Genomic DNA, 24,215 nt, shown 5'->3' with positions numbered 1-24,215 from the left:
GGTTAGTAAAAGAAAAACATATGCAAAAAAATAGAAAGTTAAAAAGGCATTTGAGTATTATAATAGAAAATAAAGGCAGTTATTTAGCAGAAAGCTATAGCAAACATAAAAGTCTTCAGTCTTGTTTTAAAGGTGCTCAGAGTTGGGGCAAGTCTTAAATCCTCTGGGAGTTTATTCCAGCTATTTGTTGCGTAGTAACTACATCCTGCTTTCCCATGTTTTGTGTTTACTCTGGGGATAATTAACAGATTGGTCTCGGAGCTTCTTAGTGGTCTAGAAGGCTGATGTAGTGGAAGCATATCAGTTAAATATTTTGGGCCTAAACCATGTAGGGATTTATAGGTAAGCAACATGATTTTAAAATCAATTCTCTGACTTACAGGAAGCCAATGTAACGATTTCAGAATTGGTGTAATATGATCAAATGTTTTGGTCTTTGTTAGAACTCTAGCAGCAGCATTCTGAACAAGCTGAAGCTTCCTCAGAGTTTGTTTTGGGAGACCTGTAAGGAGACCATTGCAGTAATCAAGCTTACTAGTGATAAAGGCATGTACAAGTTTTTGTAAGTCTTCGGTGGACATGATCGAGCCCTCTTAGGCCCCGTCCACACGAAGCCGATTTCATGGCGAAACCGCAAAGGTCTTGTACGGTTCGGCCTTCCGTCCACACGAAGCCGGCGAATCCGCTGACCGAAACCGCAAACTTCTGAAACCACCCTCGGAGGTGGTTTCAAATCTACCCGGTTTCGTTTTGGATTCGTGTGGACGCCTGAAACTGACTGAAACCGCAAACCATGACGTCATCGCCCCCCCCTTCGATCCTCTAGCCAATGACTGTTAAGCCCGCGGAGTCTCACCCTTTATGCGCATGCTCGCCTCTTTTCTTATTTATTTTCCTTCTGGATTTCTGTAGCAGAAGCAGCGCCCCTTATAATAATAATAATAATAATAATACATTTAATTTAGAGGCGCCTTTCAAAACACCCAAGGTCACCTTACAGAGCATATATTCATCATACATTTTTTAAAAAAAAACAAGACATTGTGGAAAAAATAAATAAATAAATAAATAAGTAAACATAAGCAATAAGAAATAAATAAAACAAAAACAAGACAAAACAAAACAAAAAAAAACAATCAAAACAGTGATCAGTTAGACGTTGTGTGCGAGTTTGAACAGGTGAGTTTTGAGTTGACTTATGGGCCTGGCTTGTGTACTACAGCGTTTATACAGGTCTACCCGGTTTCGCTTGGCTTCGTCTTTACGGAGATACTTCGAAACCGGATAGATCGAAACCGTAACGGTTTCGCCCGTTTCGGCTTCGTGTGGACGGGGCCTTATACACTGTCGTCTTCAAACAGAAAAGTAATGTTTTAATCGTTAAAAACGTTAAGTCTCCATAGTAACAGCTCTCGAGGGTTTGGGAAATCAGATTTATTGATTCCCTCATTATTCACAGCAAAATAAATAATGGTTTTCATTACATTTCATTGATTTATTACCATACTCTATGTTAAAAGGCCCACGCAATCCTCGCGGAAAATAATAAAAATAGAAACCAGTCTATGTCTTAATTTTCTGGGCGGAAATGTCGGCGCGGTACATTCAGTTTCAGCGTCTGGTGTAGCCACTCTCATTGCTTTCAACGGTTTCGAATTCTGCTGCGTTCACAACGCGTCCGCAAAGCAACATTTCGGCGTCTGGTGTAGCCACGGCCTTAGTGGTTACAGCAGGAATGCAAAAGTTGCCACGTTTTGACATAAGCAACCTTGGGTTCAGCAGTTTATGCGAAACGACCTTTATACTTTGTCTAAGGCTGAACCCTTTTTGTCTCAGTAATACTCAGGACTACTATCAGTACAGGGGGCGGGGGGCTGGGGCGCCCTCCGCTTTGGTGTTATCAGCCTGTGGGAATGACCTGGCGATGCTATCATTGACACAGATGCAAGTTTGATGCCTACATATTCCTGTTTCTTAAATTCAGCTGGAAAATCGCAAAGGGAGGAGACAGTGGAGCTGGAGTTGTTGTGGCTATGGGAGAGATGAGGAGGAGGGTGGCCGTTCCTCGCCAAGCCAGCATCAGCGATGGGGGAGGGCACGGTGTCCATGGTGTCGGGCAGGCTGTTGTCTCTCTTCAAGGTCTTTGGTCTGTAATGCAGAGGAGGGGGGTGGCCGTTCCTCGTCAAGCCAGCATCAGCGATTGGGGAAGGCACAGTGTTGATGGCGTCGGGCGGGCTGTTGTCTCTCTTCAAGGTCTGTGGGCTGTCTGCTATCTGTGTGTCAGATAGTGGCAGAGTAGATGTGTGGGGGAGGCTGTAGTCTCGCTTCTCAACCTGTGCTCTGATTGTGGCCTGTGCGTCAGACCATGGCAAGATTGTGGCCTGTGCGTAAAGCGAGAAGAGAAGATTGTCCCTCAACAGGTTTGAGCCTAACCTGTTTGGGTGTAGGCCATCTGCTCTGAAAAGATATTTGCCAGTTGGAGGCATGATGCCACCATAGGTTTGCAGAGAACTATATACAATATACACTTGAAAGGAGTGGGGGTGGTGGTGTGGGGTTGTGAGGGCCACCGTAACCCAGTGTCCATCCTCACGGTCAGAGGGGTTGGGGGGGGTTGTGCGGGGGCGCCGTAACCCAGTGTCCATCCTCACGGGAAGGGGGGGTGGGGGGGTTATGAGGGCCGCTGGAACCCAGTGTCCATCCTCACGGGAAGGGGGGGTGTTTGAAAGAGAGAGAGAGACAGAGACAGAGACAGAGAGTAGACAGAGACAGAGACAGAGAGAGGGGGTGGGGGACAGAGAGAGAGAGAGACAGAGAGTAGACAGAGACAGAGACAGAGAGAGGGGGTGGGGGACAGAGAGAGAGAGAGAGACAGAGACAGAGAGTGTCCCATCTTTGACATCTCATGCTTCTTGATTTTCTCAGACAGATGGTGCATATCTGTCACACCAGTCGATACCCAATCACAGCAACTTTTTTCCCAGTTGGTAGTGCGTCGCCCAAATTGCCCTTATACACCATCCGCCCCTGTGTATAAAGGCTGGAACGAATTTCAAATTATAAATATGGACACTTTATGTTGAAAGTATAGAGAATAAGGTATGCAAGTTTCAGGGCGGTAGGACCTTCCTATCTCAAAAACTGTCTTTCCACCCCATTCTGATCCAGTAGGTCTTGCAGGCAACACTTCTGAAAGGCTACGCTTTTAATTGGCAATTAAAAGATGTGGTTAGCTTTCAAAAATATCATTCATACAAATAGAATTTCCAACCGATAAACAAAATGTGAAACATTCGACTCATTTTCAGTCACATTAATAACAATGGGCCCATTTCACTTATTATCTTTCCACATTTTTGTGTTCTTCAGTTCTTTTTTTTTTTTACTGTGCAGAAACAAAGAAAAGGGTCAAGTGTCCCATTTCACTTGTTATATTCCCCCATTTTAGTGTTCTTCAGTTCTATTTTTTTCATTCAGTGTGAGAATTCCAATCCCTCTCAAAGTCAGGTTGAATGTCTGAGGTGGAGGTGCGAAGCACTGACAGATGCTCATCAATAAGAGGAGGAGCTGTACCTGGATTTGGTCAACTTCATGACTGAGAATGTCTGTTCACATATGTAGGTGGATCCAAAGAGAACCAACATCTTCTGAGCATGTCTCCTCATTTAACATAATGTAGGCAGAGCCGGATTAAATAAATGGACTACACTAGGCAGACTGTATTTTTTGGGCCCCCCTCCATCGATAACCTAACCTAACCCTAACACTTACCAAAGTTACTAATAAAAGTTAATTCACATTTTACATAGCGTAGTCTTTGGTTACAAGTTGGTTATTTGTACGCCAAAATAAGTCATGTGTTGTATATTAAACAGTCTATCAGACTATTTTTTGATTTTTATTATTTATACGTTATTACACGGCTCTATTAAATGCTATTAGATTATCCTTATCTTATCCATTGCCAGTGTCATTGTTAAGGCAGTAGTCCCAGTAAATCACCAATAGGTGTCACGGTGTCAGCATTGCTATGTAAACAGAGCAAAAAAGATAAATGTAGTAAGCTATTGCATTTTGCAGAAAATCTTAATTAAATGTGTTGATTAAATTGAAAAGTTAAATAAGTAGTCAAATATACAAAGACTAATAAAATATGCAGTCAGAGAAAGTGTGCTGTAGTGGTAAAGATGTTTATTTTCATGGACAAGCATCACCTATCTTCAATTTTCCAACACTCTCATTTAGCATGCTCCACTCAGGGATAATCTTCAGCCCTTCCAGCACCACAGGCCTCCATTGCAGTAGAAACACATCTTGACAGCATCATCACGATCTTGTGGAGAAATAATAAAATGTATATATAAGCTGAAAGACAGCTGTTTGAGATTTGAATATACCGGTACTTGGTTTGTTCCTCATATTTCATTTCATTATAGTAGAAAGTATAGCCCTATATTATGCATTTCATTTATATGCATTCACTTTACTTATTAAGATTTAGATTTTTAAATGGAAAACTTACATTTACAGATGCTTTCTCCTGAGTTTTGATGAGGCAAAGTCCTCTATAATGTCTTCAAAATCCAGGGAGGTTGTAAATCTATTCTCAATTGCCAACAGGGCAAAGGCATTCTGTTTTTTTTCTGTTACTGTTGCTCTCCGGTATGTTTTCACTCTTTTCATCGTAGAAAATGACGGCGCTGATGTGACGGCGCCACAGCGTCTTCCGCTGTCTTCACAGCTGTCGGACGGCTGCCCGACAGAAACTTCTGTAAAGCCCCCCGCTGTTTCTTCTTTTGTTCCTCTTCATTTTTTTCTTTTTATGTTTTGCCACACCCAAAAGCATCTTGAATGTTAGCCTACACAAGAAACGACCTGCCTGCTAGCTTTATTGTTCCGCTTAGTCTTGACCCGCTGACCTCCTCTCGGACTTAACTGATTGGCGTTAAAGGCACCCAGTGCAACTTTATGTAAACATTCAATGAAAATAAACATTCAATTTCTAGTCTTTTTTACACGTAGTAAGTTTCAATAACTCCATACCATTACATATCGACATTCAAGGAGCAAAGATGAGACGTCGCTGTGTGGTGAGAACTGATAGAAAATCGTAAACAACAACAATCGCCGGTGGGGAGAAGCCATTTTTCCATTGACTGGAAGCCTGCTTTATTTATTGTAGGTTACAAAAAATAAAGAAAATGGCGGCATTGTTGTTGTTATCGATTTTCTATCAGTTCTCACCACACAACGACGTCTCATCTTTGCTGCTTGAATGTCGGTATGTAATGGTATGGAGTTATTGAAACTTACTACGTGTAAAAAAGACTAGAAATTGAATGTTTATTTTTAAGCCTCGAAAGTTGCACTGGGTGCCTTTAATGTGACGTAACGTTAAGATAAACAACGTCACTATTTTTACTTAATTAATATATATTGATATATTATCACTGAAATAAATAGTAGGCAGGACATTTGTATTGGCTATTTAATTTTTTTTTTTTTTTTTTTTTACTTCTGTCTGGGCCCCCCCCCGCCGATCAGGCCCTAGGCACGTGCCTAGTTTGCCTTTGGGTTAATCCGGCTCTGAATGTAGGATACCCACCTCCGTTCAGTAGGACGCCCTCTTCACTTCTCCAGAACGAAATGTATCCCGCGTTGAGTACAGACCCGTCGCCAGACCTGAGTCTTAAGGGGGGCATATCAAATGCATAGGGGGGCACAATTATTATTAGCCTACAGTACGTATATATCCTTCCACTCAGGCGTAAACTTGTGCGTTAGGTCCTTTTCAAAAGCAAGCTGAATCAGCTGGGCCTTGCGTCTGTGCAGCATACCGCGCCGATGCTCTGAGGAGACGTTTTTCAACGTGGAAAATTAGTTTTCACACATTGCTGTGGAAGCTCCTAAAGTTAGGGCAAGGGTGTAGGCTGTGAGAACAGTCGGCATAGCCTGGAGTGCACAGTTGAATGTGCTAAGGATGTTTGCTATTGTCCATTTTCCGTCTTCGGGGGGAATCCGGGGGTCATTCATTTTCAGTTCCAGCTAATAGCAGGAGAGGGATTACCTTTGATGGGTCCAGGAAATTATTTGACTGATTATTATGCCGCTTTTCCACCGCATATGTAGCTCGACTCGACACGACACGACTCAACACGACTCGACACGGTAGCAGCGCGGGTGCTTTTCCACCGCAAATAGTACCTCCGGGACGTGGGCGGGGTCGTCTGCGCGAAAGGGCCGTGACGTATTTTTGTACGCGACGCAAACAACACCTACGTAACCCACACATGGACAGAACCCACATAACAACAATGGAGAACATCGATGCGATGGTATTCGTGTTCGTATTATTAGCTGGCATGTTGAAGAAGTGGAATATGTTGGCTGCGGCGCTACTATGGCTGTTCTATCGTTACCAGCATGGTTGCCATGTCGCTCTCGTGACTTCGTCACACTCTCTGGCCAATCAGTGGCCGGCCGTCTGCCGACGTCACCTTTTAGCATCGGCTCAGCCGCTTGGAACCTAGAGCGAGGGGGCGGTACTAGAAAAAGCAGCCACTTGAGGTACTAGATCGCGGTGGAAACGCAAAAAAGGCGAGCTGAGTCGAGTCGAGTCGAGTCGTGTCGAGCTGGTACCATGCAGTGGAAAAGCGGCATTAGACTGTTGGTGGGCTTTTCAACCACTTACGAATATCCATGATGATGAACTAGAAATGAATGTAATTCCCCCTTTGCGCCTTCCCTGAATTGAAATAGCCTACTATTGAGAACCTGCTAATATTTATTTATTTAGATTAATACAATTAGCTGAGATAACCTCTGCAACAACTTAAAACAATTTCCAAGTTCAGTTTATTAACTCAATTTGTAACATTTAAACAAGACTGCTAAGTCTGTGTGAATCTCAAAACAGAGAAACAAGAGCATATGATTCACTGGGGTTTGCATTTAATTAAAATTATTTTTTGTCAGCTTGTCAGCTTCATCAGCTTATTCCCTTTCAAAAAAATAATATATGTTCATCTTTCAAGCATGAATAAAGACACCAAGTCTCTCTGTCATGACTTTGTACGATCAAAATTCTTGTAAAACTTCTGACCCTTGGTATTATGTTTATTTGAATTAAAATAAGTAACTTATTAAAATAAATCAATTTTATAACCTGAGGGCGTTTTCATGAGCCTCATAGTATTAGAACATGTGGTACTTGTTGATTAGCTCAGTTGTTATGGCAATGAATACGCCCTCAGCTGATAAAATAATGCCAGCGTCTTTTTTCAACTGAAAATTAGCACCCATGTAAACTTTTTCTGCTCCTTGCACGTTATCATGCTTATCATGTTACGCAGAATTACAAGCCCCTGCCGACTAAAAAATTAAGCAATTCAAGAGGCGGCATAGTTAGAATCGCCTTGTGGTCAACTGTCATTTAATAGTCATCTGACAGATTATGTCAAGATTTTAAAATGATTATTATTATTATTAGCAGCTGGTCATGTTATAAACCAGCTGGTAATCGTGGATTTTCTGATAAAGACTAGCAAGCCTTTTTGACAGACATAACACGCAACGATGAATTATCAAATATAATTCACCGCCGGAAGTTGTGAAGGGCCCATGCAAGTGAACGGAGCGTTAATAATATAAATAATAATATAATATATACATATTTTTTTCTTTTTTTGACATCTGTGCCTCAAGTGGGGGGGCACAAGCATTGTGGGGGGCGGGCCCGGCCCCCTATGGCCCGCCCATAGCGACGGGCCTGGTTGAGTATGCTGCGATCTTTATAGCTCCATGGCTGGCACGCGGTGGGTCCCAGTGTAATTTGAGAAATGCATCCCTGCCGGCGATTTTCATTGGATTAGGAAATTATGGGCGGGACTATTTTGTCCCGCTCACGGACGCTCTGGCATCTACGGATACGAATACTTTTGCTACACATTTACCACCTAGGCGTGTTGCAAAACAACCTGCAAAAAACCCCACAGCTGAGACTTGCAGGAGCAGATTTGAGCCGTTGTAAAATGGATTTGTGCTCGCTCATTAAAATGCTGAATTAATATAGCGTTCACAGATGTGCAACTTCTGATGCATTAGTTCAAATTTGGGTTTACGAATGCACACCATTTGGGCATGTTCTCAGATTATGAAACATAGGTGTGCGAATGTGTTTTGCAATTCCAACTGCGCTGCAATAATTGTAGCGAAAGGATTTGTTCAACTGTAACACAGATTTGCGTACTCGTAGACCCTATTTTGTGTTTACAATGGTATAAAAAATATTTACGACTACAAATGTACTGTTACACATTTGTGACTTTAGAGTACACTTGCAAAATAAATATATACGACTTCAAATTTACTGTGACTTTAGTGTACGCATTCAAATTCTGCAGTTACAGGTCCTAAAGACTTTTGCTACAATAATACCTTCATACACGACGACATGCTCCCCACAAACCAAACACACAGGTTTACCCTTGACTTCAATAAAGAAAAGATTAGCAGTTTGAAAGTTCTGCATTCAGCAACCATGAAAGAGGCAATGTTGGCTCATGCCTCTTTTTGGCATCAGCCAACATTTTCACATTTTTTCCGGGTGACAAGGAAGGTCAACAGTTCAGGGGTGACACGGAGGGAAGACAGGTTGTCAATCACACGCATTTCACGTGCACAGTTGACGTGCATGATTGCGTGCACTGTGAGAATAAATGGGCTTCAAAATAAAAGCAATGCGGTTTTAGTCCACCCATACGGAAAATATGTTTTCTTTCTTTTTTTTTTCTTTTTCTTTTTAATTATCATGTCATCTTTCGCGGGCCGGTCAGAACCATCCCGCGGGCCGTATTTGGCCCGCGGGCCGTACAATGCAAAGGTCTGGTATAGATGCTTGATAGTGGGCCAAGAGATAATGTGGGGCCGCGTTGCGACGAAGCGGCCGCGCGAACCCGACAAGCATGCCGCCCCGTGATTGGCCGGCCCAAACGGCCCACGAGAGGCCGCGGCCCCTCTGGCATCTGCCCGAATGCCAGTCCGTCCAGTCCGTACTGGATACCGGTTTGATATATATGTATATATGTAAGGTTTGTCTCACTTGCAGGGGTGGACTGGGACAAAAATGCAGCCCTGGCATTTTCTGTCCAGACCAGCCCACTACATTGTCAGCACTAGGGGTGGGACGAGACGAACGGGAAGAACCCTGTATGTACTTGATTAAAACAATTGAATCAAGTACATACATTCGAATAATAGTACAGCACTGTAAATAGCAGTTGTTACTTTTTTTTTTTTTCTTTTTTTTTTTAAAGTTTGTGTCTCTTGTGCTGCTGACAAGACAGGTGTGAAACCCGAACAGGAAATAACAAACCTCCTGTGGTCGCTGCATCTCCTCCCCCCATATCTACAAAACCCTTGTTAAATATCACACTTGATCCAACGATAAATTATCTCTTGCAGTTTTTAGTCTGTGAAAATCTTTTGGTGTAAGACCAGCATTAATTAAAACCAGACTCAGAAAAATAATAACAAAATATCCTGACAAATAATCTAAATAGAAACATATTACAACATATTAGTAGCAGCATTAGAGCTGAACTCATTTGTTTTAACGGTGACTCAGTCATTATGAAACCATGAATAGAGAATTTAAATAGGGAACGTGTATGTGCACATGTATGTATACATGTGCACATACACGTATATGAGAATGCATATCTATTCAGACCTGTAATTCATGTCTTAGACTTTTTCAAAAAAAAAAATTCAATTATAGACAATATATATATTGCCCTACTTCCTCATCCGCAGCCAGCCAGCTACACTCCTCGCCAAATTCATGACCTGCAATAAACAACAAACAGAACTTGTACTCAGTATCTGTGTACTGACAAGTATATGTAGCCATGTAGCCTTTTTGTGATGAAGTGACACTTAGTGAACAAATTTATCTGATGAAGGATGACTTAAGTCTGAAAAGAGCCCTAAGGCCTACCTGCATAACTGTTAATTGAACTCAAAAAAGATATTCAGATGTTTGAAATTAAAATCCTAAATATGAAAATCTTCAACCAGGAAATAATCATAATCAAACCTTTTGTTTCAATCTGAGACAAAACAAATTGCATAATAAACTCACAAAGTCAAGACGAAGCTGTCGAGAGAGAAATAAACAAAACATAGCGGACTGGACCGGCCCACATTAGGTCAACGGCCCACCGGGACGATGCCCGGTATGCCAGATGGCCAGTCCACCCCTGCTCACTTGTATTCATTTGACTCTTAAATAACTTGAATTGAACTTTAGATGTTATGGGATAAGCAGCACAGCAGTCAGGGAGCTACTTAAAGCTATAATAAACTGTGCATTTTGTTTATTTAGGTAAAGAATTATGATAAAATGTAGGCTACATGCACAATAAAGCATAAAAAAATAAATGCTGCGCGCTACTCGTGCATTTTCTTTTCGCTCTAGGCTGAACCCCTGATGTTTCAGAAACCTAGAAACGCCGCTGCCAGAAATTAACAAAAAGCGTATCAAAATCCCAAAGTGATAGGCCGACTACACATTACATAGAAGGCATGGTCCAATGCTGCAGGGGTTGACCTCAGATTAACAGAGGCGGTCAGAGAGACGACCACAGCCTAAGAAATGTTATAGGCGTGGCTGCTTTTAAACGATACCCAATATTTGCCTACGAGTATCAAAGAGCTTTGCCATTACGACCTCATGCATGGGTGGAGCTTGATTTCAGAAACACACGCACGCGAGCGCACACACACACGCGCGCGTGCCCATGTACACGCTCATGCACACGCATGATCATAATAGCGCACGTAGGCTATGTTTGCCCTCTCAAGGAAGAGACAACTAACCAATCAATAGACCTCAAGATCAAGTCGCGGATGCTTCGTCTCGGTGAACTCCAGGGAGGACATTTACAAAGACACCTGGTCTGCACCGCTTTTATTTGGGATATGTTATAGCGGTAAGTAGGCTCACTAACTGCATTTGGGTAATACGTGTCCCAATTACTGAACACAGAAGAAACGATACACAGGCTAAAATCCTGAAACCTTAATGTGCTGAGACAGGGTCTAGTATAAAGTAAGCATAGGCCTACTATATACTAAGCACTGTTAATACAAATATATAATCAATGTCTGAGGACAGCCGGATTCTTCTCACTCTGTCATCATATCCGTTAGGCTACTAGTTTATACAGTTTTATAAATGCTAAAGTACACTTTTAAATGTGTCCCGATAAAAACCTGAGCTGTTTCAAATGTCTAGCACAACAACGAAAGTATCTTTAGTCTTGAAAGACCATGAGATCAATTATTGAACTGGCATTAAAGGCTTGAACTTATGAATGTGTATATGGCTACTCGTATAAGTAGGTAATATTCAAATCACTATTCCATATTTGCGCTTTCTTCCATATTTGCGCTTAGCGCCCTCTACCAATCCACCTTCCCGTTTTTTTAATAGATTCCTATAGTTCTTTAATTTCGCAGGACTGTGACACATTTGAATTCGAGGGGGGTAGGGGACATGTCCTACATGTCTCCACGCAAACCGAGGGGGAGCAGCAGCAGCCCTCGAGGACAGCTTCTCTGTCAGCGGACCTGAAGGCGCTCACTGTGCGCCACAGGAGCGCACGCACCAAAACGGTTCAGACACAACCACCACAGCCCTGATAGAATGCTGAAGAATAGTCCAAGCTGTCGCAGGAACTCTTGTCTCCTAGGCCGGACTCGATGTCATAACGGGCCAATGTGGCCAAGGCGCAGCTCACAAGGAAACTGGAATAGTTGAAATGTGAATTGTGTTGAATGCTGATAAAAATAAATGAACGAATGCGGAAAAGGTTGGCCCCAAATAGCAACCTCATACAGTCCAATTCTTCTATTTTCTCAAGGCGCTGCTGCTGTTTCTCTTGGTCCTTAATGCAGCCGCGGTCTATTAGATCAAATGCCTGATTTGTTTTGAGGCAAAAACGATTCAGAGTGTATGTTGGTTAACTTAAGTTATTTGCCCATAAAGTGTGCAATTATTTATAGGCAAGGCAAGGCAACTTTATTTATATAGCACTTTTCATACACAAGGCAGACTCAAAGTGCTTCACATATAAACAGTGTCATACAATAAAATAAAATAATAGGTTAGTAAAAGAAAAACATATGCAAAAAAATAGAAAGTTAAAAAGGCATTTGAGTATTATAATAGAAAATAAAGGCAGTTATTTAGCAGAAAGCTATAGCAAACATAAAAGTCTTCAGTCTTGTTTTAAAGGTGCTCAGAGTTGGGGCAAGTCTTAAATCCTCTGGGAGTTTATTCCAGCTATTTGTTGCGTAGTAACTACATCCTGCTTTCCCATGTTTTGTGTTTACTCTGGGGATAATTAACAGATTGGTCTCGGAGCTTCTTAGTGGTCTAGAAGGCTGATGTAGTGGAAGCATATCAGTTAAATATTTTGGGCCTAAACCATGTAGGGATTTATAGGTAAGCAACATGATTTTAAAATCAATTCTCTGACTTACAGGAAGCCAATGTAACGATTTCAGAATTGGTGTAATATGATCAAATGTTTTGGTCTTTGTTAGAACTCTAGCAGCAGCATTCTGAACAAGCTGAAGCTTCCTCAGAGTTTGTTTTGGGAGACCTGTAAGGAGACCATTGCAGTAATCAAGCTTACTAGTGATAAAGGCATGTACAAGTTTTTGTAAGTCTTCGGTGGACATGATCGAGCCCTCTAAGTCTTGCTACATTTTTAAGGTGATACTATGCCGATTTTGTAACTGATTTGATGTGACTTTCAAAATGTAAATCTGAATCCATCATAACCCCTAGATTTCTGGCTTTGATTGAGGTTTTCAGGGACAGAGAGTGAAGGTGTTGGGTTACTTTAAGCCTTTCCGTTTTAGAACCAAATACAATTATCTCTGTTTTGTCCTCATTTAGTTGAAGGAAATTTCGGCACATCCATTCCTTCACTTGCTCAATGCACTGGCACAGCAGATCTATGGGCCGATAGTCATTTGGTGATAGCGATACATAGATTTGCGTGTCATCAGCATAGCAATGATGGTCAATATTGTTATTTTGCATGATTTGCCCTAGTGGGAGCATGTAGATGTTGAATAAAGAGGGTCCTAAGATCGAACCTTGTGGGACTCCACACATCACGTTGGTTGATTCTGATACAAAGTCGCCAATGGAAACAAAGTAGTTCCTATTTTGTAGGTAGGACCTGAACCAATTTAAGACAGTGCCTGAAAGCCCCAACCAGTTTTCTAACCTTTCCAGAAGTAATGTATGGTCTACAGTGTCGAATGCAGCACTGAGGTCAAGTAGCATTAGCATTGAGGTTTTGCCAGAGTCTGTGTTAAGACGGATGTCGTTTACAACTTTAATAAGGGCGGTCTCAGTGCTGTGTAGGGATCGAAATCCTGATTGGAAGGTGTCATAGCAACCAGTTGATGCCAGGAAGTGATTTAGTTGCTGGAGGACAACTTTCTCAATGATTTTACTTATGAAGGGCAGATTCGATATTGGTCTGTAGTTGTTAATAATAGAGGCATCTAGGCTCCGCTTTTTTAAAAGGGGTTTAATAACTGCAGTTTTCAAAGCTTTTGGGAAATTGCCTGACTGGAGAGAGTTGTTAACTATCTGCAATATGTCTACTGCTAGGCAGTCGAAAACATTCTTAAAGAGGTTGGTAGGTATAGTATCAAGGCAACAGGTGGATGGCTTTAGTTGTGTCACAGTTTCCACGAGATTTTGAGAGTCTATAACATTAAAGTATGCCATCCTTGCCACGTAATTTTTGCCTGAACAGGGTGGTAGTACAACATTTTTGTTTGAAGTGGAGATATTGATGGCGCGTCTGATACCTTCAATTTTATCAATATAAAAAGCTGCAAACTCATTGCATTTCTGCGTGGAATGGAGATCAGGTGGAATATCTGTTGGGGGGTTGGTCAGTCTGTCAACAGTTGCAAATAGGGTTTTTGCATTATTAGTGTTGGAGAAAAATGTTTCTCTAGAATTTTTTAAGTCTAAATTGTAGGCACGGAGGCTCCCTTTATAGATATCATGGTGAATATGAAGTTTTGTTTTACGCCAGATGCGTTTAACCTTCCTGCATTCCTTTTTCTGTGCTGTTACAGAAGCAGCTTTTCTCCAGGGTGCTTTTTGCTTTCCAGAAATCGTTTTAACCTTATAAGGTGCAATGACATCTATGACTTTCAACATTTTCAGATTAAAGCGAGAAGAGAAGATTGTCCCTCAACAGTTTTGAGCCTAACCTGTTTGGGTGTAGGCCATCTGCTCTGAAAAGATATTTGCGCCCCCAGAATAAGTTGAAATTGTCAATAAAGCCCCTTCCTCTTTCATTGCAGACTCTGGAAAGCCATGTATTCAGTGCAAGTAGACGACTGAATCTGTTTATTCCCCTGTCAACTGCTGGTATGGGTCCACTGATGAATGACTTGATGTGTATTTTGTCCAGGGAGGAAGGGAGGGAGGAAGACCATATATGGCTTGGGGGTGGAGCCAGCAGGTTGCCAGACCTACCACTCCCCTCACTCCTCCCTGGCGTCTGCCACAATATATATGTAATTATTTATTGATATATATATATCTATATATATATATAGATATATATATAGATATATAGATATATATATATATTGTCCCTGAAGAAGTGCATGGTTGGTTAACTGGTTATCTTTGGCATGCAGTTCAATTCCACGCATGATTAGATGCATGTTAACTCTGTAGGTAGCAGAGGTTATGCCTGTGTGTGTGTGTGTGTGTGTGTGTGTGTGTGTGTGTGTGTGTGTGTGTGTGTGGTGTGCGTCTGAGAGGGAATTTGTCACTTGGTAATAACCAGATAATATAATGAGATCAACGTGACGATGTTGTGTTATGTGTGCTCTGCTTACTGGATTACTTTTGTGTTTGATGTGTTGAAGTTAACTCAATTAAAGACTGAAAGGGTGCTGGCCCATCATGAGTCACATGCATTTACATACATTTGTGCCACTCATCAAGGGCAAAGAAAGGTTTCATTGTTGACATAAAGCACAATCCTGGCCTTTGAGTGGTGACCGTGTTGCTGAATGCTAAAACTATCACTTCTCCCCTTAGACTGCGAGCTCCCTCGGGCCTGTCCACTCCTCGTCCTGACTCCTCCTCCCGACTCCGTTCCCATGGCGATAGGGATGGAGAACTGGACGGTTAGGAGGGGTAAGTGTGTCCTGCTCCTCGCCCTGTGTTCGGTCTTCATGCTCCTGAGCTTCCTGGACATTCGTCTGCTTGTTCCAAGACTGTTCCGACCATTACCGCCATCCGCTGACCCCGCCCCCAACCTCGCCTGTGGCGCCGTGGCCGCCGAGACCATCACGCCGCTGGCCCACACCAAACACCTGCTGGTGTCTGCGTTCGCCGACCGGCGGGAGGGGAAGTTCGACGTGCGCATCATCGGCATGTTCCGGCGGGACTCAGTGCAGCCACTCCGCTGCGTCTTCTGCTGCTCCAACGGGACGCTGGCTGCCGGCCAGTCGGCCAGCAAGACCCCCGCCAAGGTCCTGACGCACTCGGACCACTTCGGCTTCCCCTACGGAGCGACGGACGTCCTGTGCCGGATCCCCGGCGGCTGCCTGGCCACCCACGTCACCCTGGTGCCGGAGGACCATGGCCCGGACGCCACCGCCCTCAACCGCACCTTCCTGCCCATCAGGAACCGGGGGGGCGGGGGGGCAGCCTCCCTGCCCCAGCTCAACCTCACCGTCTGCATCTCCAACCTCTTCGGAGACTACAACAACGTCCTGCAGTTCACGCAGACTCTGGAGATGTACAGGTGAGCGCCCTGCTCCTATATCTCTAGATTGATATATGTCTATGTGTATCATCTATATATTATATTATATGGATGCCTCACCATGCAAAGAGCGGACCGGATTCCTGTCAAAGCCGTGAGCAGCTCTCTGGGGCTGGCAGAGGGTAGATATGTAGTTGTTGTTTTTTTGGTAATTGTTAAGTGTGGAATGGGGTTGTTATTGGTCGTTATTGTAAGACAGTGTTGTGTTTCAAACTGCCACAGAGTTTGTCATGCGAGACGTGTAATCCAAAAACCAAACACAACAGTATCATAAGACAAAACCAGCGGGCCTTGGGACCCGAGTGTTGCCAAAGAAAAGAACCCAACAAAACAAGCTAAGCTAACAGCCAATACAGCGGACCACACGTCCGCTAACCTAACTAAACAAAGCCAAAAGTACAGCGGGTAGCAACACTCCTAGCCTAGTGTTACTAACAAAGGAGAGCACTAGGTGTAAATGTATAGAGGCCGCTGTCTTACCTGTCCCAAGGCCGCAAGGTAACCAGAAAGACAAAAAAACATGGGGGAACTAACAAAGGGGGTCACAATTGGTGCAAGCAGGGGGAGAAAGGAAAACTAGGGGAGATGCTGACAAGATGACAATATATGTATATCTCTTTGATATGTATATAATCACATTTGATCAAAAAATAATCAACCATGCCACAGCAAAACCAGTCCACAAACCACAAACGGGACAAAAAGGAGAGAGGGTAAGTTAAACTGGCTTTTATGTGTGTGGCAGGCCTCCCCTGGCTGGAAACTGATTAGGTGATTGGTGGAAGCTGGTTGGTAGAGGCGAGATGATGATGAGTTGTTAATGACTCGCACCTGCACATAACAGAGGGGAATCAATGAGGCAGCAACAAACAAACAGTGGCCGTAACACTGTGGGGTGTTCGACGAACGGAGGTTTAAAAAACACTGAGTTAAAGCTGAACTCTAGGTTGATTGACCCTGTGCCGACCAACCCAGAGTTTTCGTTTCCACAGCAGTGGTTATGCATTAGTTCAATCAACTCGGGGGTTGGTTAACACAGGGTTTTCGCGTCCACGCCAAACCTAAAAAGACATGATGTATGGATCATGGAAACCCTGACCAAAATGGCGAAACGGGCCGCTTATTTCAATGAAATGGAACTCCAGGTTCTCCTGGAGAGCTATGACGAGGAGAAGGACATTATCACAAGAAAGTGGAACGCTAAAGCCTCTGCAACCCGGAGAACCAAAGCCTGGCAGCGGATCGCTGACCACGTAAATGCGTTAGTTACACGTCTAAAGCATGATCCTTCATTTTTGAGCCATGATCTATAAATATCCCAGTTAAGCATTCTTAACGTTCCTACCACATAACCCTTTTCTTCTAAAAAAATATGTACTCCGATGGCTCCCAAGCGCTCAGCGGATCAAGTAAAAATGAAGTATAAAAACATACAAACTGGTAAGCTTTTCCCACCATCGTATTGGTCTAAATTTAAATAAGCCATTTTTTTTAAGCCAATCGTGAAAAGGCCGACAGTCGGCACTCGGCAGACTGGATCTGGCCCTCAAATTGTCTTGACCCCGGTGGAGGAGCTGTTAATAAACATAAATTCAGGGCGCCCTGGCATGGAGGGGGTACCTAGAGGTACCTCCTTGGGGAGTCAGGGGCAATGTGAGGGTACCCAATTGGTTGAATGTAAGTTTTTGTGTTTTCTTGTATTTTCGATTTTGTTTGCCTTCGAAGTAACGCATGCAAACCGTGTGCGTGCCACAGCGCATATGTTCCAAATGTTTCTTTTTTTGGTAACTGGGTAGAAAACCTAAAAGTTACAACAAGTATTAACTTCTCAGATCAAGATGGATTAGTGCTTGTAATGAAGCCGCCGGCTACGATCGAACATTCTCCAGTGGACTATTTTATACTTGATGTTGTAAGTGCCTCTCGGCATAGTACTCAGACAATATTGCTCTTTGTATGATAGGAGGCCGATAAAAATCTTGGATGGGTCACCTGAAAGGACTGAGATGTGCTCAACATCTCCAACATTATAGATAAAACTACCATTTGCAAAAAACGGAGGGCTACGCAAATAGTCTGGAGTGAACTGAGGCCAGGTCCTCGATTGGTAGTTTTGGCTATGTAGTCTGGAGAAGGATATTTAAATATATTAAAGATTTGCGCGAGAATCTATATCTCTCCAGCAAAAAGTCATCCGATATGCCAAGATGTCGAGCCGTGGTCTTATTAATCGCTCCCGGTGGATTGCACGTATAATTTGCGCTCCGATATCAGCAGGCCTCTCATCAAAAGGGCATGCGATTGTAAACACATGAAATCTGCGGTGAACGCGGGTTTAAATACCTAAAACCGGGTTATGTTTCAAACTTAACCTGCGCAAAACCTACTCCGACCAGGTTTGATTCAGAGCATATGTTTCTATAGTAACTAACATAACGTGTTCATTTTGGAACAGAAAACCTAGGGTTACCGCAAACTTATCCGGTTATGTGATAAAACCGGCTTTGTGGAATAGCCCACTCCGCGATATATTCCTGTATGTTACATGTCCGTACTTGAGTGATGTTTGATGTTTTTATCTGTGCTGTATTTATTTGGACCTAGGGGCTGCAGATGCATAGGCCTAAGGCTAACTCTGGTGCAATGCATTAAATGGTTACATTTATGTTTTTAATTGCACATTATCCCTTTCAAATCAAATCAAATCAAATCAAAAATCAAACTCTATGAATACGTTGGAATGTTCCCATCAAGAAGTCCCATGATGCACTCTGACGTACAGCCCTGTTCCCTCCTGTACCCTCCTGCCCCCCCCTCCCCCCCAGGCTGCTGGGGGTCAACCGGGTGGTAATCTACAACACCAGCTCGGGGCCGGACCTCAGCCGCCTGCTGCACAGCTACAGCCAGGAGGGCTTTGTGGAGGTGGTGCCCTGGCCCATCGGCCGCCACCTCATCCCGTCCAGGGGCTGGCAGCCTACCCTATTCCCCGGGGACATCCACTACTACGGCCAGCTCACCACGCTCAACGAGTGCTCCTACCGCTACATGGAGCGCTCCCGCTACGTCCTGCTCAACGACATCGACGAGATCATCACGCCCTACCGGCACGGTGACCTGGTGGCCGCCCTGACCAGCCTGCAGCAGCAGCACCCCAAGGTGGGCACTAGGGGGGCAGGGTGGTAGGCATGACGACCTCCTCGGGGTCGGGGCTTTGGGTGACTGGGTGATCGTCGTTTTGTACTGTGGAGTAGGGCTGCTCGATTATGGGCAAAAAAATCATAATCTCGATTATTTTGGTCAATATTGAAATCACGATTATTCAAATGATTATTTTTGAGTTTGAGCTAAATAAATACGCCAAAACATGGCGTATTTATTTAGCATGTCTGTTCTCAGTTACAAAAAACACTTTGTAACTGAGAACTTTGAAATTGCGCCTTAAAAAATACACAAAAAGGTCAAAAAGCAAAAGTCCAAATCTAAAATAATGTACAGATATGTATCCAGCTGTTCTTCTGCACTTTCTAGAAAACATTTTAATAAAATAAATGTAAAAGAAAATCGTTTGACGCTAAAATAGAAATCGAGATCGAAATTCGATTAATCGCCCAGCCCTACTGTGATGATAAAGACTCTAAACATGAGTCGTGTTGATTAGTACGGTACTTACATTGAGGGCATTTAGCAGACGCTTTTATCCAGAGGGACTTATAATACGTGCATTTGTCTGAAGGAATACAACAATATATCGCTGTTGGTACAGTGAGGATGTTCAAAAGCACTAACGATCGCCAGGTAAACCCCTTCTCCGTATACAACGAAGACAGCTAGGATAAGATGCTCCACAATTTAGTATTCTTTTTCAGTGCAAGGACGTACAACAAGTGGGTAAGGGGGGTGAGGCGATACAGAGTCTAGGGTGAACTCTAGGCTCTGTGTGTGTTTGTGCTCATCTCCCCTCTGCTTCGTCCTCTCCTTTGTAGGCGGGGGTCTTCCTCATTGAGAACCACATATTTCCCAAAATCCACTTTGAGCCCAGTGGACGGTTCCACCGGCGTCAGTGGGAAGGGGTGCCCGGGGTGAACATCCTGGAGCACATCTACAGAGAGGAGCCAAACAGGGCGGTCCACCACCCCTACAAGATAATAGTCCAGCCCAGGTACCATCAACTCAATGCTTGCCTTACAAGTCCTGTTTTCCTTACATCCATTCTTAAATAAAATACTTTCTTGAGTTGTGTACCAACATTGTTAAAAATGCCATTTGGACTCATCACATGTGAGGACAGCGCCCTGACCTTAAGTTTGGTCTCTAGTCGCTGTCAGCAATCATCGCCAATGGAAAATGTGCTCTAACCACTGGGGGTGAGGGGCATGGCCTTCTTAACAGCCACATCCCCTTCAGACACATCCCATTCTTACACATCAATGCTTTTTTTCACTGATTAGTCATCTGGGCATCCTGCTGTGGTCTGTGTGTTTGTGTGAGTGTGTGTGTGTGGGGGGGGGAGGGAGGTTTCCTTTGTGGATGTGTGGGGGTGTGTGTTTGTGTGTCGGGTTGGTGGGTGTGCGTATGTGTGTGTGTGTGTGTGTGGGGGGGGGGGGGGGGGGTCTGAGGTGCTCTGAGGTCAACAGCACTCAGCTGGTCATTTCCGTTCTGCTTTTACATTGATATGTTTAAAAGCGTCTCTCTGAACACAGAATAGCTAGGCTCCCACCAACTAGGTAGAGTCGGCCTACAAGCTCTAAGGCTCCTACCAACTAGGTAGAGTTGACCTACCAGCTCTTACTGTACGTTCACACCAAAAGCTTTAAAACATGCAAATTCGTCGAATAGCTCAAAACACTGTCAAAAATATCTACAGCTCATATCGCTCTTGCGCATATGTTTACTAGGACCCACACCGGCGAGAGACATCTACATTCCGATTGGCTGGCGGTCATTTACTTCGACGCCAGCGGTCACTTGGATAGACGCCAGAATACCACATACGTACTGAAGTTCAGTGCAACCAAATTCTTTTCTAGATACCAGCATGTTGGTAGATAACCCCTATGGAACAAGGAAACTGTAGACAAGTTAAATGTCCTGTGACGCAGACAAGTTAACCGGTTCTGTGCATGTGTGTTTGTGTGTTCATGTGTGTGTGTGTGTGCGTGTGTGTGTGCATGCATGCGTGCTTGCGTGTGTGCATGCTTTCATGTATGTTCGTGTGTGTGTGTGTGCATGCTTGCGTGGGTATGCATGTGTCCGTGCGTGCATTCATGTGCGTGTGTGAGCGTCAGGGATGGAAAATAACTTTTTTGCCTACCAGCCACTCATCTTTTTTTACCAGCCACATCTTATACGCCATATATTTTTTTAATAAACGCGTACATTTTGAACAATATAATAGTAATAGATAAGAAAAGTGTTTTTCATACACATCTTTTTTTCAATCAGAAATGATTTTTACTGTAAGTAGGTTCTACCAAGGAGCTGAGTTGAAAACGTTACACTCTTACCCATAAACAATACACAGGTATCTGCCATGTTAAGTCATGTTTATATCAAAGGTGTTACGAAGTTTGGGGATAATTCATCTATACAAAGTATTTACAATAAAAAACAAATTGACATATTAACAATAAAACAACATACATGGCTACACCATCATAAGTCAATTAGTTTTTTTATATTTACATGTGACTAAATACAATTTTGTCCACAGACATGGTAACTAACGTATGATAGTAAGCATTATTGGCCCTTAACACTAATATTCAGAAAAAGCACTTTCTTTCTGTTCAATAGTCTAGATAGAACTTTATCAATCACCTGTAGGAGAAATTTGTTAATGTTTGTCCCTAAAATAATGGTAAAAAAATAAGTACAAAACACGAGGGTAACTGAGTAAGTCAAACCGTCCAATCTGAAGGCTCTACTTAACCACTCCCCCTACTCACTTCCACCAATGCAAAGCGAACAGAACTGAGTAGGGGAGGGCGTAGCCTAACTAGTTTGTGAACGACCCAGAGACACGCAACGCAGACGATTTTGAAATTCCGCAAAACATTGTCTCAAAAAGAGAGCATGTCCGGGCCAAAGAGGACGTATGGTTAGGCCTACCCTACGTACGGGAAACACATTTGATTCCTACCTGTAGCGGCCCAAATTGGTTGGCGCTATCCTGGTAATTTCTCTGCGTGAGAAATACGAAGTGTGGCGTGTGAGTGTGTGCATGGGTTGAATTCATGGGGCAAGCCCCAGGAATCTCCCACTTCCGGCTTCCATGAAAGAGAACCAAACTAATTCACACAATAGCGTTCATGCAAATCTAGCATTAAAGGTTAATTTAAGGAAGTTCTCTCCAGTCACGCCGGAAGTAGTTCGCTAGTTGTAGCTCTTTAATTTGCAGTGTCAAGAGAATTCTGAGAAATCTGAAATGCTGACTAAATTCTCAGAATTCTGGAACTGCAAATTATTGCACGCTTCCATACCGCTCTAGATTCCCCCACGCCCACACAGATTTTATTAACACTTCTCCTTCATCATGCTTAACTGATCATACCTCTCTCTCTCTCGTTGGTTACACAAATCTTACCATGGACACTTCCCGAACCCCTCTCAAATTTCCGCCAGCCAGACAATTCACGTCACAGTCACGTCTGTTCATTTATGAATGGAATTCTGAACGTGTCCCGCCTCCGAAATAGCCTGGCTATAGTCATGCTGCCTTGCGCGCGATTTCATTTCGCGCTGCAAGGCAGCCTGGATTCCATTGATCCGATTTTCGCAGATCAGCAAGAGAGGACTAGAAGAAGAAGGGGGCCGGATGTTGACAGTAATGGTTGTGGAACTGTGCAGCGCCGTATGACGAATGTATTGAATCTGCAAATTTGTTCGGACCTGACTAGAAAGTATTACCCGACACAGTGGCGGGTGAAGTGACACGATTAACCTGCCACCCATGCAAATCCACCCGCAAATAGGGTGTGGCGGGTGTTAATTTCCAACCCTGGTGAGCGTGGGTGTGTGCATTCATGTGTGTGTGTGAACGTGCGTGCATTCATGTGTGTGTGCATGTGTGTGCCACAGGTCCCTCCAGCAGACCTCCGTCCACTCCGTGCTCCAGAGCTTTGGGGAAGTGGTCCATGTCCCGCCGGACGTGTGCCGCATCGTCCACGTGCGCGTCCCCCTGCAGGGTCACCTTACCCTGGACCAGCTCCACGTGGACCAGCGCCTCTGGGACTTCAGCGAGAGGCTGGTCCCCCGGGTGGACTGGGCCCTGAGGAGGGCGGGGCTGCTGAGGTCGGAGGTTACCACGCCCAGCTGATGGAGGGGGGGCGAGCCACCACTTTCTCTCAAACTTTGGGGTCAAACTGCACATGGTGGACGGTGTTAAAATGAGGAATTGATTTCTTCCTCAATTCAGAAGAAGTAACAAGGGGAAGTGGTTTGTTTGTAATATGGGTCCCATGGCTATTGTACTCTTTTGTACTCAGTACTGAACTGAACAATAAAAACAAACAATAAGATTGATGGGGACTACAAATATCTTTGAAGGCAGGTGTAATTACTAAGAGGTTGAATATTACAATAGACCTGCAATGTTTGGCTGTTATCCTCACCTGAGCTTCCTCATTGCACCTCAGAGCCGAAATCTCTTCTTCATAAGGTGGATTAACTCGTTAACCTGATCAGGCACTTGCAACCGAAATCCTCAAGTTATTAAATAAGTGCTAGGAAGTGGGTCCCTTGGACAGAAAGTAGGACCATCAGAGCCGGAAGTGGGACCACCGGGACAGGAAGTAGGACCCTGGGACAGGAGCCGGGGCCCTGGATACTTGCCGAATATGTGGATGGTTTAGCTCATCGCTTGAGTAATGTTTTCCTGTCTAGAGACTCCATTCAAATTTTAAAATATTCACAATAGCTTTGAATTGCGCACTTCTTTTCAAGTTTTTACATATATTTTATACTTTTTAAGATATTCTACTTTCTGTCTACTGTCAATTGGCCGTCCCCTTGTGTGTGCGGTGCGCTGTGTGTTGTGTGTCGAATTTAAATAAAGGCAACTCTCGGGAGTCGTGCGGTGTATGGGGCATGAGAGTTGCGTAACCGCTTGACCTGGGCTCCCGTCTCTCCCTCGCTGCTCGCTGTAACAGGATCTATGATATACTGTGCAGGTTTAATAGACGGAGACACTCGTGTTGCCGGTGTAGCCTTGGGTACTTTATTACATGCTTGTTTACGTTACAGGTGTTCGCCCCTAAACCTTCCCCAACTTCCTTACAGGTTCCTACGCATATCACTACACTCGCCACATTGGTGTCAGAAGTGGGA

General features: G+C 43.7%; 1 protein-coding gene across 2 annotated transcripts; it reads left to right on the top strand.

Moving 5' to 3' along the window:
• The first annotated feature begins 6,530 nt into the window (after nucleotides 1-6,530).
• LOC130382623 (uncharacterized) lies at nucleotides 6,531-23,998 on the top strand. Of its 2 annotated transcripts, XM_056590478.1 has the most exons (6): nucleotides 6,531-10,991; nucleotides 14,407-14,473; nucleotides 15,158-15,869; nucleotides 18,716-19,046; nucleotides 19,874-20,049; nucleotides 22,968-23,998. In XM_056590478.1, the coding sequence occupies exons 3-6, from the start codon at nucleotides 15,220-15,222 to the stop codon at nucleotides 23,203-23,205; spliced, it is 1,395 nt and encodes a 464-aa protein (XP_056446453.1). In that variant the 5' UTR covers nucleotides 6,531-10,991; nucleotides 14,407-14,473; nucleotides 15,158-15,219; the 3' UTR covers nucleotides 23,206-23,998. The 2 variants fall into 2 exon arrangements, with proteins under 2 accessions (XP_056446453.1, XP_056446452.1); XM_056590477.1 differs by lacking the exon at nucleotides 14,407-14,473 and having other exon boundaries at nucleotides 6,532-10,991.
• The last annotated feature ends 217 nt before the right edge of the window (nucleotides 23,999-24,215 follow it).

This window comes from Gadus chalcogrammus, chromosome 5 (genome assembly GCF_026213295.1).
Source record: "Gadus chalcogrammus isolate NIFS_2021 chromosome 5, NIFS_Gcha_1.0, whole genome shotgun sequence".
Lineage (NCBI taxonomy): Eukaryota > Metazoa > Chordata > Actinopteri > Gadiformes > Gadidae > Gadus > Gadus chalcogrammus.
This window is presented reverse-complemented; position numbering and strand designations above follow the sequence as displayed.